At 41.7% G+C, this 15,682-nt stretch overlaps 1 protein-coding gene and 1 non-coding gene across 2 annotated transcripts in view; one reads left to right on the top strand and one right to left on the bottom strand.

Moving 5' to 3' along the window:
- NUDT9 (nudix hydrolase 9) overlaps positions 1–6,770 on the bottom strand; it is a 42,547-nt gene extending 35,777 nt beyond the window's left edge. The window contains exons 1-2 of the mRNA XM_036278881.1: positions 6,408–6,770; positions 298–537 (exon numbers count right to left, since the gene is read on the bottom strand). Of these exons, the coding sequence (XP_036134774.1) occupies positions 298–537; positions 6,408–6,514 (347 nt within the window). The 5' untranslated portion in view covers positions 6,515–6,770. The remainder of the gene's footprint in view (positions 1–297; positions 538–6,407) is intronic.
- Positions 6,771–11,685: 4,915 nt separating this feature from the next.
- LOC118620889 lies at positions 11,686–11,876 on the top strand. Its single transcript, XR_004957579.1, has one exon. It is a non-coding gene; the product is annotated as a U2 spliceosomal RNA (small nuclear RNA).
- The last annotated feature ends 3,806 nt before the right edge of the window (positions 11,877–15,682 follow it).

Here is a 15,682-nt window from a genome sequence, read left to right as displayed (position 1 = left end):
TGTTCTATTGATAACCTAGTCAAAACAAATGAAAACAAGTACCACTTGTCATTTCATAAAACAAAGTACTCAGTAGCAAATCAGATACACCCATTTAGAATGGTCATCATAAAACCCCCCCAAAAAATAAATGAACACGGACAATCTATCTAGCTTTGGCAAGAATTCAAGCAAATGTGTACACTAAGTTATAACAAAATCAAACACTAAATAAAAATAGATCAGCTGTCAAAGTAATAACTTACAAATACAACCATTACTTTCTCTGAAAGTCTTACACTCAGCTAATTCGCTCACCTGATCTGAGGATCTGCCCACCTAGGTCCAGCCAAGACAGAGACTGCAGTGTATTCCACAGGATTATAGTCCTGCCACTCAACAAGCCAGCCTACTTTCTCATTAGGAACCTGGCTGCGTTGAACTTTTGAACCTGGGTAAGGAGATGTCCGAGCCTTGTTGTGGGAATTCTCTTTACCACCATTAGAACCAGACATGATGCTGTGGTTAAGATGAAACCCACAGGATGAAAATGAGATTCTGGGAGGGGAAAAAAAGAAAATATTTTAAATAAATACCAAAAAAATAAAGAACCTAATTCAAAGACCCAAAAACATACTTTTCAATTTCAAAGACTTAAATTTCAGAAAATTCACCCTGGCCTGTTTGGCTCAGCAGTTAGAGCATCAGCCTGCGGTCCAGAGAGGCCCGGGTTCGGTTCCTGCTAAGGGCATGTACCTTGGTTGCAGTTTTTTCCCGGCCCTGGTTGGGTCGTGCAGGTGGCAATCACTCAATGTGTCCCTTTCACGTCGATGTTTCTCTCTCTCCCTCCCACTCTATCTGAACAAAATATCGAAAAAATGTCGAGTGAGGATAAAAAAAAAAATTTTTTTAGAAAATTCAAATTTGATGCACTATTAGTATAAAGGTCCAACATCTGGGAAAGATTATTTTCAAGTATGAAAATTGGAAAATATTGCTAAACCTTATTAATTGGAACCTACACTGAATTTACTTTGAGAAAGAAGGACAGTTTACTTTTATTAGCACAAAAGTTGGGGAAGGGCCCTGGCTGGTGTGGCTTAATGGTTAGAGCATCAGCCCACAGACCAAAGGGTCTTGGTTTCAATTCCCAATCAGGGAATACACCCAGGTTACAGATTCGATCTCTGGTCAGGATGAGCACAAGAAGCAACTGACAGCTGTTTCTTTCTCACAGCAATGTTTCTCTCTCGCGCTCACTCTCCCTCTCCCTCTCCCTTCCTCTTTCTCTAAAATCAACAAAAACATATCACTGGGTGAGAATTATAAAAATATTAAAATTCTTGCCCAGTCAGTATGGCTCAGTGGACTGAGCATATTCCCATGAACTGAAAGGTCCTGGTTCGATTCGTCAGGGGACATGCCAGGTTGGTATACTTTTCATGGTATCACTGCAACTGTGATTTTATATTTATTAGAGTGCCACCTGATTTTAAGCAAATGGAGAACAAGAAGCATGTCTGCTGTAGCTCAACATAATATGCTGTGGCATAGGATACAGGAGGTCCTTTCCTGAAATTAACAGGAAGAGGCCACATAAGTAGAGAGCAAATTTTGTTTTAATTAGTGAAAAGGAGTTTGATTAAGGTTTCATCTTTAAAAATAAATTTTTAAATTATAAAAATAAATTTTACATTAAATAAGCTAGGTTATGACCAACTCTATATACAAAGTTGTAGAACAAAGAAATAATAAAATATTTTGTTTTCAACAAACTCATATAAGTAACTTCATAATATAGCAAATTTCATTTGTTTTACCTTCATAAATCATAGGAGATAATTTTGGCCAAAATATTAGAAGCTTCATCAAAATTTTCCTAAGACCTCCCTTAATCCTTTGATATTCAAATCATTCTTTCTTTTATTTTTTTTTTATTTTTTTTTTTTTAATCCTCATCCGAGGACATTTTTCACAGACAGAGTGGGAGGGAGAGAGAGGAAGAGAGAGAGAGGGAAACATCGATGTGAAAGGGACACATCGAGTGGCTGCCACCCGCACGACCAGCCAGGGCCGGGGACAAACTGCAACCGAAGTACATGCCCTTAGCGGGAACCGAACCCGGGTCTCTCCGGACCGCAGGCCGACGCTCTAACCGCTGAGCCAAACCGGCCAGGGCCAAATCATTCTTTCTTGAAACACTATCCTTTCTGGGCCTTGTCAACTTTTTTTTTAACATGAGCAATAGTATTTTATTTTCCATGTACCTGTCTCTGTGAATTAAAGTAGCCAAGTTTCCTTGGCTAAAAAAAAGTTTCCCCCTTTTTTATCCTCAGCCGAGGACGTTTTTTCATTTTTTTGTTTAGATAGAGTGGGAGGGAGAGAGAGAAAGAAAGAAAGAGAGAAACATCTACATGAAAGGGACACATCAAGTGGCCGTCACCCACATGACCCAACCAGGGCCAGGGACAAACTGCAACCGAGGTATGTGCCCTTAGCAGGAACTGAACCCGGGTTTCTCTGGACCGCAGGCCGATGCTCTAACCACTGAGCCAAACTGGCCAGGGCTGCCCCCCTTTTTTTAATAGACTTTATTTTTTAGAGCAGATGTCAGATTTTATTTTATTATTTTTTCTTTTTTACATTTAGAACAGATGTAAGTTCACAGCAAAACTGAGTGGAAAGTAGAGCTCCTATGTAGACTCACTCCCATCCCCCAACACACACAGAGCCTTCCCCACTATCAATGTGCCCCACCAGAGGGGCACATTTGTTTCAATAGATACACCTACATTCACATCATTATCACCCAAAGTCCAGAATTTATATTAGGCTTTATTCTTGGTGTGGATGCATTCTACTGGTTTAGACAAATGTATAATATGTATCAGCCATTACACTATCAAATAGAGTAGTTTCACAGCCCTAAAACATCATCTGAGCTTTACAATTTCATTTCTACCTGCCCTCCCCACAATCCCTGGCAGTCACTAGTATTTTTACTGTTTTCATTTTGTCTTTTCCAGAACGTCATGCAGTTGAAAACATAAGTATGTAGTCTTTTCAGATTGGTTACTTTCACTTAGTGATATGCACCTGTCTCCTCCATGTCTTTTCATGGCTTAAGAGCTCATTTCTTTCTGAGAGCTGAGCAATATTCCATTGTCCAGGTGTACCAGTTTATTTATCCATTAACCTACTGAGGGACATCTTGGTTGCTTCCAAATTCCAGCAATTATCATTAAAGCAACTATAAACATCAGTGTTCAAGGTTTTATGACAACATTAAGTTTTCAATTCATTTGGGTAAATACCAAAGAGAGAGATTGCTGGATCATATAAGTTCTATGAGAAACTACCAAACTGTCTTTTCTTCTTCATTATTTTAAATACGTTTTTATTGATTGTTTTAGAGACAGAGGAAGGGAGAGATGGAAACATCAGTGTGAGAGAGAAACACTGACTGGCTGCCTCCTGCACGTCCCCTGTTGGTGATCCAGCAGGAAACCCAATCATGTGCCCTGACCAGGAATTAAACCAGGACCACTCAGTTCATTCAATCCACTGAGCCACACTGGTCGGGCTATCTTTCCTTCTTTCATTCTTAATTGGTTTAATTCTTTCCTATTCGTGTGTCTATACCTTTATGTGCAATTCAAGCTGCTCCCTCTAATCCTATTTAAAGACTGAAACAACTGCTATTTCATTTTGCACGCAGTTTGCATCTGTATTGTCAAACACCCAATAGTCAGGGAAAGCCTGACCCACAAAAAGTTAATAACCCCTGAGGGGCTCTTCAAAGTGTAAGGTGAAAGGATGGTATTTGACATGAAAATAATTTCATTAAAAATGGTAGATTCGTTATTTTCATGTTATGATGATTTTTGCTTGCCTAAGTTGCTGTAGCTTTGGAAATCCAAATAATGAACATTCAAAATGAGATCTTCATCACACACCCTAAATCCATACTCAATAAAAATGAACATATATGCAATATATATATATGTAAATAGATTTCATATGTATTTTCAGAAAGGCAAAATTTTACATATTGGGCCCTAGTCTCTAACTCAATTCTATTACAAAATTAGTTATTCTTCATGGTTTAGGAGTAGGGTAAGAAAAAAAGTCAAAGATATTAATGAGATGCCCAATAGAAAACACATCTTATTCCACTCTATCCCAACCAAGTACCAAAAGTGTTTTCTAAGTATGAGGCTCTTTGTGCCCTGGTTTAGCAATAAGCATGTGCAATTCCACAAATCTGCTACCACTCTGACAAGATAAACTTACAAACCTGATCATTTACTTTTCAAAAAAATATTTAATTTTGCAAGAAAAAGAGCAAAAATTCAAAAACTATTTATCTTACCATATTAAGTACTTACATATATATACTGCTGTTTTTATCTGCTGTTCAAATGTGATACACTGAAAGGGATCAGAACAAGAATATATATACTGTACACATATTCAGTCTAGGTTCTTTTATTGGATTACTGAATAGGTACAAAAAATATTTGACCAAGCAAATGGGAATAAATAGCTTTTAAAGTTCATTTTACAAAGCAAAAATCAGTTCCTAAAACAGGAACTATGTGTTTTCCCATGGTCTTAGGCAACCCTTGTGAAAGGGTCATTCGACCCCCAAAGAGGTCGCAACCCACAGGTTGAGAACCACTGATCTAGGGTTTCCAGAATTATAAAAATGAAGAATAACTGCCAAGCAACTTTACATTGTTCTAGTGGCATCATGCTATCAAAAATAGCATTAGAGCCCTGACCAGTTTGGCTAAGCGGTTGAGCGTCAGCCTGCGGACCAGAGAGTCCCGGGTTCGGTTCCCGCTAGGGGCACGTACCATAAAAAAAATAGCATTAGTGACTTCCAGAGAGCACAGATATTAAATTCTTCCTTCCTCAAAGCCAAAGAGATAGATGTATAAAAGGCAACACTGTCCACAGCAAGAGAGAGAATAGGACACCACCAGTAAATGAGAGATTTAAATCAAATTCAGAAAGATTTTAAGTAGGTGGAATCATATTGACCTACAAACCAAAGTAGAGCAAATTATATTTGAGAATATGCACAAAAGTTCGAGGAAGGTATCCCATTCCTACAAGAGGACCCTGAGAGTTTTCAAGATTGAAATAAGTGGACCCAAATGTCCTAAGTGGACAGTGGGACAGTAACCATGGAAATCAGTCCTCCTCTCTACCCACCCTTCAAACAAAAAATCAGCAACAATTAGGTTTGCCCTCCCCTCGGGATAAAAACAAAAGTTGAGAAAAATGAAGAACTAGGTCTTTTATTGTGAATATTGGTGTTAGAGAACACAGTAGAAACTTAGGTTTCATATCTCTACAGTTCACATTGAGAAATAAAGTTAAGGCATCTATGCTCAGCAAAGAAGTTGCTCCACTAGTGTACAGACTAAGGGAAAAGGTAAGAGGGAGGTTCCCAGCCTGTCCACCAGCTACCTGCTCACACACACACTCAACTGAAACCTTCCAGTCTAGGAACACTTGTACATGGTGCCAATATTCAATCAGTCCTTCCATTTAGAAAAAACAATATTTATTATGTACATTAATAAAACTATAAATGGATAACCAGTGTCCACCAGATGTTTGAGAAAAAAACAGAAGAAAAAGAACCAAAATGTAACAGAACCACTTACCCAAAACAGACAGATAATTCAGGAAATAGAAGGTAATTTTTTATTCTAATTATCATTTTTATAGATTCAAAACTTTTGTGTCCATAACATAAGAAAAGGCTTCCATTAAACAGAGCAATTAGAGAAAGAAAAGGTTCTTGTCAAAGTTTACAATTCCATAGAGGGGACGGCTAACAATGCAAAGGTCTTAAGTTTGAATGAGTAAATTCAGTAGGCACCGTGTGATTCCTGAACAATGGACTCGAAGAATAAAAACCTGAAAAGAGGAAAATTAAAGTAGGAAGCAGTGTGAGACACAATAAATCCCTAAATTCATCCAGAGTTGGCAAATCAAGAAAAAGAGGTCAATAGTAAATACATTACCTACACTGAGGTTCAGAGGAAGAATGGCAACTTACACTTTCCATTTTACACCATTTACTGTCCACATGTTAAAACTATGTGCATGTATTAATTTTAATGATAATATTTTAAGTATTAACCAGAAGAAAATAGCATGGGACACCACCACACCCAAACAAGTGCTATTAAAACTCTCTGGGGACAGTAATATTGGTGACTTACTAAGGATGGCACTAGTTTTCTTCAAAAGGGCAGATAAAAACAGTCTGAGCCTTTTTGAAAGCTTGTACCCCTATGGCTATAAAAACCCGGGACGCAAGCAAAGCCTACAGAATCCGCCGGACCGGAAGCTGGTTCCCACCCGAAACCTAAGGACCAGGGAGGAGCCAGCACCAGGAGGGGGAATACCTGGACTCCCGGACGCAGAGAAAGCCCGAGGACTTGACAGCCACAGTGGCCAAGGCCACAGAGAGAGACACCGTGACTAAAGTCTTCCCCAAGATGCGTCCGGCCATCAGCGCCCCGCGGACGGCTTCATGCAGCGAGGTCGCTCTTAGTTGGGCCGCAGCCTCCGCCCTCCCCAGTCCCGGGCCCCAGGGACCTAGCGGGCACTAGGACCCGGCCGCCCTCCGGTCCCGGTGAGGGAGTAGCTAGATCTAGTCTCATAAACACGCAGAGGCCAGGCGCCCTCCCAAAATCACAGCCCAGCGCTTCCCCCCAGTGCGATGAAGGTAGTCAGATCCGCCAGGGACGCCGAAGCTCCCAGCCTCAGCTGCCGGCGGAACAGCGACCCGGCCCCGTGACCCCCCAGTGCGTGGCGGCGCTTTACGGCTGCGCTGCAAAGCGAAGACCGTAAGGCCTTGGGGGCGGGTGCCTTCTCCGGCTCCGGTCTGCGCAGGCGTTGTTGGGGCGCGGTGAGGGTAACAGCCCGGGTGAGAGACAAGCGGGAACTGGAAGGGGGGGCGAACGAAAAAGACAGGGAGGGGTTTAGAGAAGCTTGTCCTGTTTTCGGCAGGAAGGGGTACAACCAGCTGCTGGGCTGAACCACGCAGGTGCTAGTCATAGCCGAATAAGTGGTTACAGGAAAAGGAAGAAGGCAAGAGACCCAGTAAGCGGAGCTGAGGTTTTTACCAAGTGGTTCGCTGCAGTAGCTACTGTCACCACGCTTTGCTGGGGGTGAGCCGGACAGACCGGTGGAGGCGTAAACCAGCGGTCAAATAGGCACACAGCTTAGGGCGGCAACGTAAGGGCAACACTCCGAAGGAACTCGAGGCATAAGTTACACAAACCGCCCTGGCGGGTGAGGCTGTTGGTTGGAGCGTCCTCCCCTGCACCGGCGGTCGCGGGTTCCATGGGGGCAGGGCGCTTACCTCGGTTACGGTTGCATCCCAGGTGGGGGCGCCAAGGAAGGCAACCAATCCCTTCCCCTCCCTTCCTCCCTCCAAAATCAGCTTTAAAAGATTCCCTTCAAAAAAAAAAAAAAACTAGATAAACTGCCAAACTGGAATTTGCAACAATTTATAACCAGGACTTTATCTTTTATCTCATTAGTGTGGCAAATATTTAACTTTTAAGTACATAATGCGATGTTATAGTGGTGTGTTGTAGATAGACATTTTAAGACTTCAGCTTTTTTAAAAGCCAGATGAATCACTTTAAGGAGTACAGCTCTGAAGACTGCAGAACTCTTGTATGACGACTCCATCCAAACTACTGCGCGAGGAGACTTGACCAAACTCTACCAGGCTTCTAGCAGTTTAAGGGTTGTGCCTAGGATGATTCCAGTGGCCCCACCTCCCCCACCCCAGCATAAAATGCCTGCCTAGAAAAACTCTAGACTACCAGGAGAATTTGTTTATTCCAGGCCAAACCTAGTGATGGGCAGAGAGGCCCAGGACCCCTTTATTTCGAAAGCTTGCTATTTTAAATCCTTTCTCTACCCTTTGTGATGTAAATCTACCACCTAGAGCTGTTTCCTCCAAGACCTGAGAGCCCCTTTGAAATGCAAACATTCAGGGAGAAATCTCTGTGTCACCTCCCAGTCCCTGTGGAAGGATAAGGGCCTAACTTCAATCGGCAGCTACTGCCTCCTGCCATAAAGATAAAAATTTGGGTGGGGCTGAGAGGGTCACTGAAAACAATAGTGCTGCTGGCAAGCGCATCTCCCGGATTCTTGAAAAACAGTGATTTCTTGCAGCTGTTACAAAATAAATACGTGCGTCGGTGGGGCAAAAAAAAAGATAGAAATATGTTTCTCCTCCTGCCCCTGCCGGTTTGGCTCAGCGGTTAGAGCATTGGCCTGCGGGCCAGAGAGACCCGGGTTCAGTTTCCGCTAAGGGAGCGTACCTCGGTTGCAGTTTGTCCCTGGCCCTGGTTGGCCCTATGGGTGGCAGCCACTCGATGTGTCCCTGTCACGTGGATGTTTCTCTCTCTCTCTCTCTCTCTCTCTCTCAACCTCAACAAAAAATGGGGGGGGGGAAATGTCCCCTGGTGAGAATAAAATAAATAAGTAAATGTTTCTCCTCCTATAAGAACCAATAAACCCAAATGGTCTTGTCACATGCATCATCCACCCACCGCCTTAACACCCCTCAACACCCCTCAGTGCCTTTCCCTTAGCACACTCCGCCCTGGCCGGTTTGGTTCAGCGGTTAGAGTATGGGCCTGTGGTCAAGAGACACCTGGGTTTCTGAAAGGGGCCCATACCTTCCGTTACAGTTTGTCCCTGGCCCTGGTTGGGCCCTGCCGGAGGCAGCCACTCAATGTGTCCCTTTCACATCGATGTTTCTTCCTCTCTCTCCTTCCCACTCTATCTGAACAAAAAATGGAAAAATGTCCTCGGGTGAGGATAAAAAAAGAAAATGTCTATACTCCACCCTTTAGAATGTCTCCAGCCTTTTGTTACAGGGAAGTTGAATTCAATGCAGTAGTATTACTAAATAAAATGTGTTTGTACAGCCTTATCTTTGACAGTCCTTTTGGGTAGTGAGTATTATTATTAAAGTGTACTTGATTTTTGTTTTAAATATCTGGATTTGGCTTCCTCTGATCAGATAAAGTTTGTTCTCAGTGTTGTCATCAGCCATCAATTCCTGCTTAAAATGGAAATGTATTAGGCAGGTTCTGTTTAAAAGGTTCAGCCCATTTTAAAGTCTGCTGACAAATTAGTCATTAGGGACAAAAGGAGTATGGCAGTGAGACACAAAACCTCTGATCAAAGAATGGGAAAAACAGGAGTTTTCTTGGGAAGTTCTTTGAGCCTTAGTCTTCTAATTCTGCATTCCTTGAGACAGGTTGGAGTGGAGTTAAAGATCTACACAGCTGTGCAAACAAAACCGACTCCATGGCACTGGGACTACACCACTATTGGTTCTGATTCCTCCCCTCATGGACTGTACTCCCAGGTCTGCTAGAACTTACCCAGTGGGTAATGTGCTGCAGTCCACACGGGCAGAACCAAAATGCCATCTCAAATATTTACTGTTTTATATAATTGTCCGTTTACCCACATCCCAAATTAAATGAGTATCATCAGAACTTAAGGGCTTTTGTTTTTTATTTATTTATTTTTTTTTACTTAATAAGCACACGCCAACTTTAAGGGCATCTTTTAATAGTTGATGATGCCAGTAAAAAATGCTGAGAAATAAATATTTTTTTGTTTTTTGTTTTTGTTTTATTTTCATCCTCACCTGAGGACATTTTTCCATTTTTTGTACAGATAGAGTGGGAGGGAGAGAGAGACAGAGAGAGAAACATCGACGTGAAAGGAACACATCGAGTGGCTGCCACCCGCACGACCAACCAGGGCCGGGGACAAACTGCAACCGAGGTACATGCCCTTAGCGGGAACCGAACCCAGGTCTCTCCGGACCGCAGGCCAACGCTCTAACCGCTGAGCCAAACCGGCCAGGGCAGAAATAAATATTTTTAAATAGGAAAGCAGTGTATGTGATTACTAGAATTGATAGGTATACTAAAAATAAGAGTAACTACGAATTCCAGCCATTTCCCCCCCTTTTTCCATTTACTTTATTATACAAGTATTTACTGATTACTTACTATTTACCAAGCACTACCCTAGGTGCCAGGAATGCAGTTGTGAACAAGATGGACACGGTCCTGTTCCCATGAAGCTTACTTTGTAGAGGAGGTACATCAACTATAAATAAATATACTAGGAATTGCAGGTTAGGAGAAGTGCTATGAAAGAAACAGACAACTTAATGTGGAAAAGAATAACTGAAGCAGGAGTGACTATTTTGGATTATAAAGGAGGGGTGTCAGAGAAGGCTTTTCTGAGGAGGTCACATTTGAGAGATACCTAAAGACATGAAGCTGCCAGCCACTGGAAAAGCTGAGAGAGAGCATTCCAGACAGAGAGGACTATACATGCAAAATCTCTGAGGTAGGAACGAGCATGGCCACACCACAATCAAGGAATGGGAAGGTCAATGTACTCGAGCATAGTAGAGAGCTGAGGGAATCATGATCTTCAATGAAGCATGGCAGACATGACTCACTGCTTCCCGATACCCATGTACCCATTCTCCCTCCTCCTTTGTCATATGTAGAAATGTGTCCAGTTAAAAATTGATCTCCCTGTGCTCCCTGCAGCTAAAAGGGCCATATGACCCTTACTGTCCATCCTGAGATGAAAGTTGAAGCCTACTGTGTGGGTCTCCTGGTGAAAAGAGACTAGATCATTTGGCAGAGACTATTAACCTTTTGCCATCCCCCACCCCCCTCCTTTATTACTGTTTGAAATGAGGGCACAATTCCTAGAGAAGGAGCAGCCATATTGAGACCATAAAGACAAAAACCACACATATGGATGGCAGAATAGAGTGTAAGAGGGAGCCTGAGTCTTACATGACTTCCTCAAGTACTTGTATCAGTCCTGGATAGCCTGCTTCTGGACTATTGGTGGGGGAGGGTGTCCCCTATTTAACTAAACTACTGTGGTTGGGTCTATTTTATGTAAAAATCTCAACACAAGAGCCAAAACGTATACAGCCGTCCCTCGTTTATCATGGTTAATCCATTCCAGACTCTAGCGGTTGAACCTGGTGTTGAAGGATTCCTGGGGTGCTTGAATACATAGGCCTACAGTCCATACGTACAGTAATTGCAATTGTAATTGTTTTTTATTTATTTATTTTTATTTTTTTTTATCCTCACCCGAGGACATTTTTCCATTTTTTGTACAGATAGAGTGGGAGGGAGAGAGAGGAAGAGACAGAGAGAGAGAAACATCAATGTGAAAGGGACACATCGAGTGGCTGCCACCGCACGACCAACCAGGGCCAGGGACAAACTGCAACCAAGTACGTGCCCTTAGCGGGAACCGAACCCTGGTCTCTCCGGACCGCAGACCGATGCTCTAACCGCTGAGCCAAACCGGCCAGGGCTGTAATTGTAATTGTATTACAGGGGTGTATAATTGACTCAGACAACTGAGCGCACGCTGCACCATTTTCACTGTCTCGATCAACTTTTTAAAGAACATATTTGAAAAAACCGTGATACAGTGAAGCCACGAAAGTCGAAGTGCAAAGTGGCAAGGGACAACTGCAAGGTCTTCTAGGAATTAGGAGTTGATCCCATGTGCAGTGAAAAGCCATGAATACTCCACCAACTTTATTTCTCACAACAGAGAGGTAGACATTCTAAAAGTTAGAACTGGATCACTTCTTGGCCTTTTGGCTAAGATAAAGTACAGTTTCTGTTCTTATCAGCTCAGTATCTGATATGTCCTCTATCCAAGGGCATTATATTAAATTTATTTTTGGAAGAGGGAGATGGAATAGGAGCTTGCTCCATCCACTCCACACATCGACCTCATATTGCAGTACCTCCGGGAACAGTGCAGAACATAAATAAATAAATAAATAAATAAATAAATAAATAAATAAATAAATAAATAAATAAATGTTAAAATTGGATAAACAGCAACAACAGAGCAGGGGTTGGGATGGAAAGTCAGGATGACTAGAGTCTGAAGACTCCCCTTCACTACTGTCATCTCTCTTTTCTTTTCCCTAATACTCTGGGTCAGAAGTAACCAGCTTTCTTTCTGTTCCATTATGGCAAGGCTTTTGTTGATATCTTTTGTGTTCTTTCAATCATAGGAGACTTCATACCCACCAGTTCTGTTTCTTAATAAGCTAATGCATGTGGAGAAAAATTAAAAACCCTGTTTCACTTGACAAAGCCTAGTTTGCAAGATTAATCCTGTGCTAGAGATTCAGAATTCCCATTTGACAGTCACCTCTTTGTTCTAATTCATATCTATTCTTACTCCTGAAACACTGAAACCATTATGTCAATGGATGGGGTGTCCCAGGGCAATAAGATACACAGAATATAAAAAACACATCTAAAAATGTTTTCAAAGTATTATTCTCATAGTATTTTTTACTTTGACCATGTAATTTGAGAAAATTATATAACTTCCCTATGCCTGTTTATTCGAATAAGGAAGTCAAATAAAAATGAGGATGTGGCCCTGGCCAGTTTGGCTCAGCTGTTGAGCTTCGGCCTGTGGACCAGAGAATCCAGGTTCAGTTCCCGCTAGCGGCACGTACCACCAAAAAAAAAAAATGAGGATGTGGGATACTCAACATCATAGGGCTATGAGAATTAAAGAAGATAACTTTTGTTAAATGTCTAAAAAAAGTAATAATTATTCTTTTTTTTTTAATTAATTTACTTTTGTTACAGATGTTTCTCTTTTTTCTCCCCAGACACCCTCCTCCCTATTTCAGCCCCCACCCCCACCCGGCAAGCATTGTTGTCTATGTCCATTGGTTACACATACATGCATGTAAATTCTTTGGTTTATCTCATCCCTTTATCCCCCCACATACATATTACCACATTTAATCCCAACAATTGTCCCTACTTCAGAGATGAGGATACAGACCCCAGAAAGTTAAATAACTTGCCCAACGTCACACAGCGTTTCTAATAATTTGTAAAGTCAGGTTTATGCATTTCCCAGGGCTGCTGTAACAAATGATCACAAACTTAGTAGTATAAACAATAGAAATGTATCTCTCACAGTTCTGGAGACCAGAAGTTTTAATTCAGTTTCTGTCATCAGAAGCATACTCCTTCTGGAGGCTCTTGAGAATAATTCTTTCCTTGCCTCTTTCAGTTTCTGGGGGCTGCTGGTATACCATGGCTCGTGGCCACGTACTTTACAGCACTCCAGATGGTCATACTGCCTTCCCCTCTTCTGTTTGTATCAATTCTGTCTCTGACTCTCTCTTATAAGGATACTTTTGATTTCATTTAGCTATTACCTGTATAATCTAGGATAATCTCACTATCTCAGGACCTTATTAGATCTGCAAAGACCCCCTTCCACATTAGGTAATATTTATAGGTTCCAGGGTTTAGGACCTGATTTTCTTTGGGGTTATTCAACCTACTACACCAGGACTCAAATTTAGGTCTGACTATAAACTCAAATTCTTAACCATGCATTTGTTCAATAAATATTGGTAAATATTTACCAATAAATATTACACCTGATATGTATTAAGTATTGTGGCTGGTATGGCAGATACAATCATGAGCAAAACCAATCAAGAGCACTGCCCTCGTGAATCTACAACCTAGCTGGGGAGAAAGACATTCTCCCCAAATAATCACACAAATAAATGTCAAGTTACAACTGTGATCAGTGCTATGAAGGGATGCTCCTGGTGCTCCGAGAACTATGATAGGGAGATTCGGTAAAATTTGGGAAAGCTCCACTTAAGAAGTAATACTTGAGAGCCCCAGCTGGATAGCTCAGTTGGTTACAGCACCAAGGTTGAGGGTTCAATCTCCAGTCAAAGCACGTACAAGAAGAACCAATGAGCCCTGGCCAGTTTGGCTCAGCGGTTACAGCGTCGGCCTGCAGTCCGGAGAGACCCGGGTTCAGTTCCCGCTAAGGGCACGTACTTCGGTTGCAGTTTGTCCCCGGCCCTGGTTGGTTGTGCGGGTGGCAGCCACTCGATGTGTCCCTTCACGTCAATGTTTCTCTCTCTCTCTCTCCCTCCCACTCTATCTGTACAAAAAATGGAAAAAGATCCTCAGGTGAGGATAAAAAAAAAAAAAAAGAAGAACCAATGAATGTATAAATAAGTACAACAACAAATCAATGTCTCTCTCTCTCTCTCTCTCCCCCTCCCTCCCTCTTTACCTCCTTCTCTCTCTCTCTAAAATAGATAAATGAATAAAAAATGTTTAAAGTAATACTTGAGATCTGAAGGAAGGAAAAGAGTCAATACATAAAATGGAGAAAAATATAAAAACCCTTATGCAGTCCTTCTAGCAGAACATCTGGCACATATAAGTGCTCTGTAAATCAAGTTCTCTCTTTCCTACCCCCTCCCTTCCTTAGGGAATCTACTAGTACCACTACAGGGCTATTCAAAGAGGAATAGAACTACTACAGGTTTCCCTAAGTCTTCCCAACCCACTCTTTATGCAATAGTCCATGCAATAATGTTCCTCACAAGTTATAGTTCATCTGTAGCTGAATAATAAATCTATCCGTAACATAGCTTGCATCAGCAAGGTAGGAACCAAGAATCAAACATAGTCTATTGTACAGAGAGCCAAGCATGCTCTCAACACAATCAGTGTCACCAGACAGGACTGTACATGATTGGAACATTCAAACAGCCCACAGGACTCAGCCAGTGTGGCTCAGTGGATTGAGCATCATCCCATGGACTGAGAGGTCCCGGTTTGATTCTCAGTCAGGGCACATGTCCAGGTTGCAGCCTTGATCTCCAGTAGGGAGTGTTGAGGAGGCAGCTAGCTGATGGATGTTTCTCTCCTGTCAATGTTTCTCTCTCTCCCTTCTTCTCGCTCTAAAAAAATCAATAAAAACACACTTTTTTTAAAAAAGGCCAAAGGAAAAACCAGCATATAGTAGAATATTTATAGAAAAGAAGTCCTTCATGACTCAGGGTTTTTAATTAGGCAAGAAGGTTGTTCAAGGACAATCTTTGCAAATGTTACTATGTGTTACAGGAAAGAGATTTCAAATAATGTTCTTTTATAGTTGAAAATAAGTGTCTTCCAAAGCTTTCACTGCTATTCTGTTAGAGTTGTTAGGTGGAAGAAACCAAGTTAACTCATTTAAAAGCTAGTTTAAGAACAAAACACATTTTATTTCCACATTTTAAGTCAGTAATTTTTTTTCCTTTTGGGTGAGTTCAATAGGTTGCATAAATAACCTCTCATTAATATTTATTGCTAGAGCAAGAACTTAGAAACATGAGTTTGCAGCAAACCAAAACTATTGCATACAGTAGCAATGCTGCAAGGAGGGCTATAAGAGCTACCTGGACATAGCTCCATAATTATCCCTGTCTTCACCTTCCTTTTCTTCTATCTATTGGAGCGTATGTGCACTTCATTTGTTACTGGTTTGGGTAGGGCATCTTCTATATTGAATTCAATACCTTGTTTATTTATTTATTTGCTTTTTGTTAGTTTTTTATCCTCATCCGAAGACATTTTTCTATTTTTTGTTTAGATAGAGTGGGAAGGAGAGAGAGAGAAAGCGAGAGAGAGAGAGAGAGAGAGAGAGAGAGAGATGTGAAAGGGACACATCAAGTGGCTGCCACTCACACAACCCAACCAGGGCCAGGGACAAACCGCAACCGAGGTACATGCCT

The sequence above is a fragment of the Molossus molossus genome, unplaced genomic scaffold (assembly GCF_014108415.1).
Source record: "Molossus molossus isolate mMolMol1 unplaced genomic scaffold, mMolMol1.p scaffold_m16_p_1, whole genome shotgun sequence".
Taxonomy (NCBI): Eukaryota; Metazoa; Chordata; class Mammalia; order Chiroptera; family Molossidae; genus Molossus; species Molossus molossus.
This window is presented reverse-complemented; position numbering and strand designations above follow the sequence as displayed.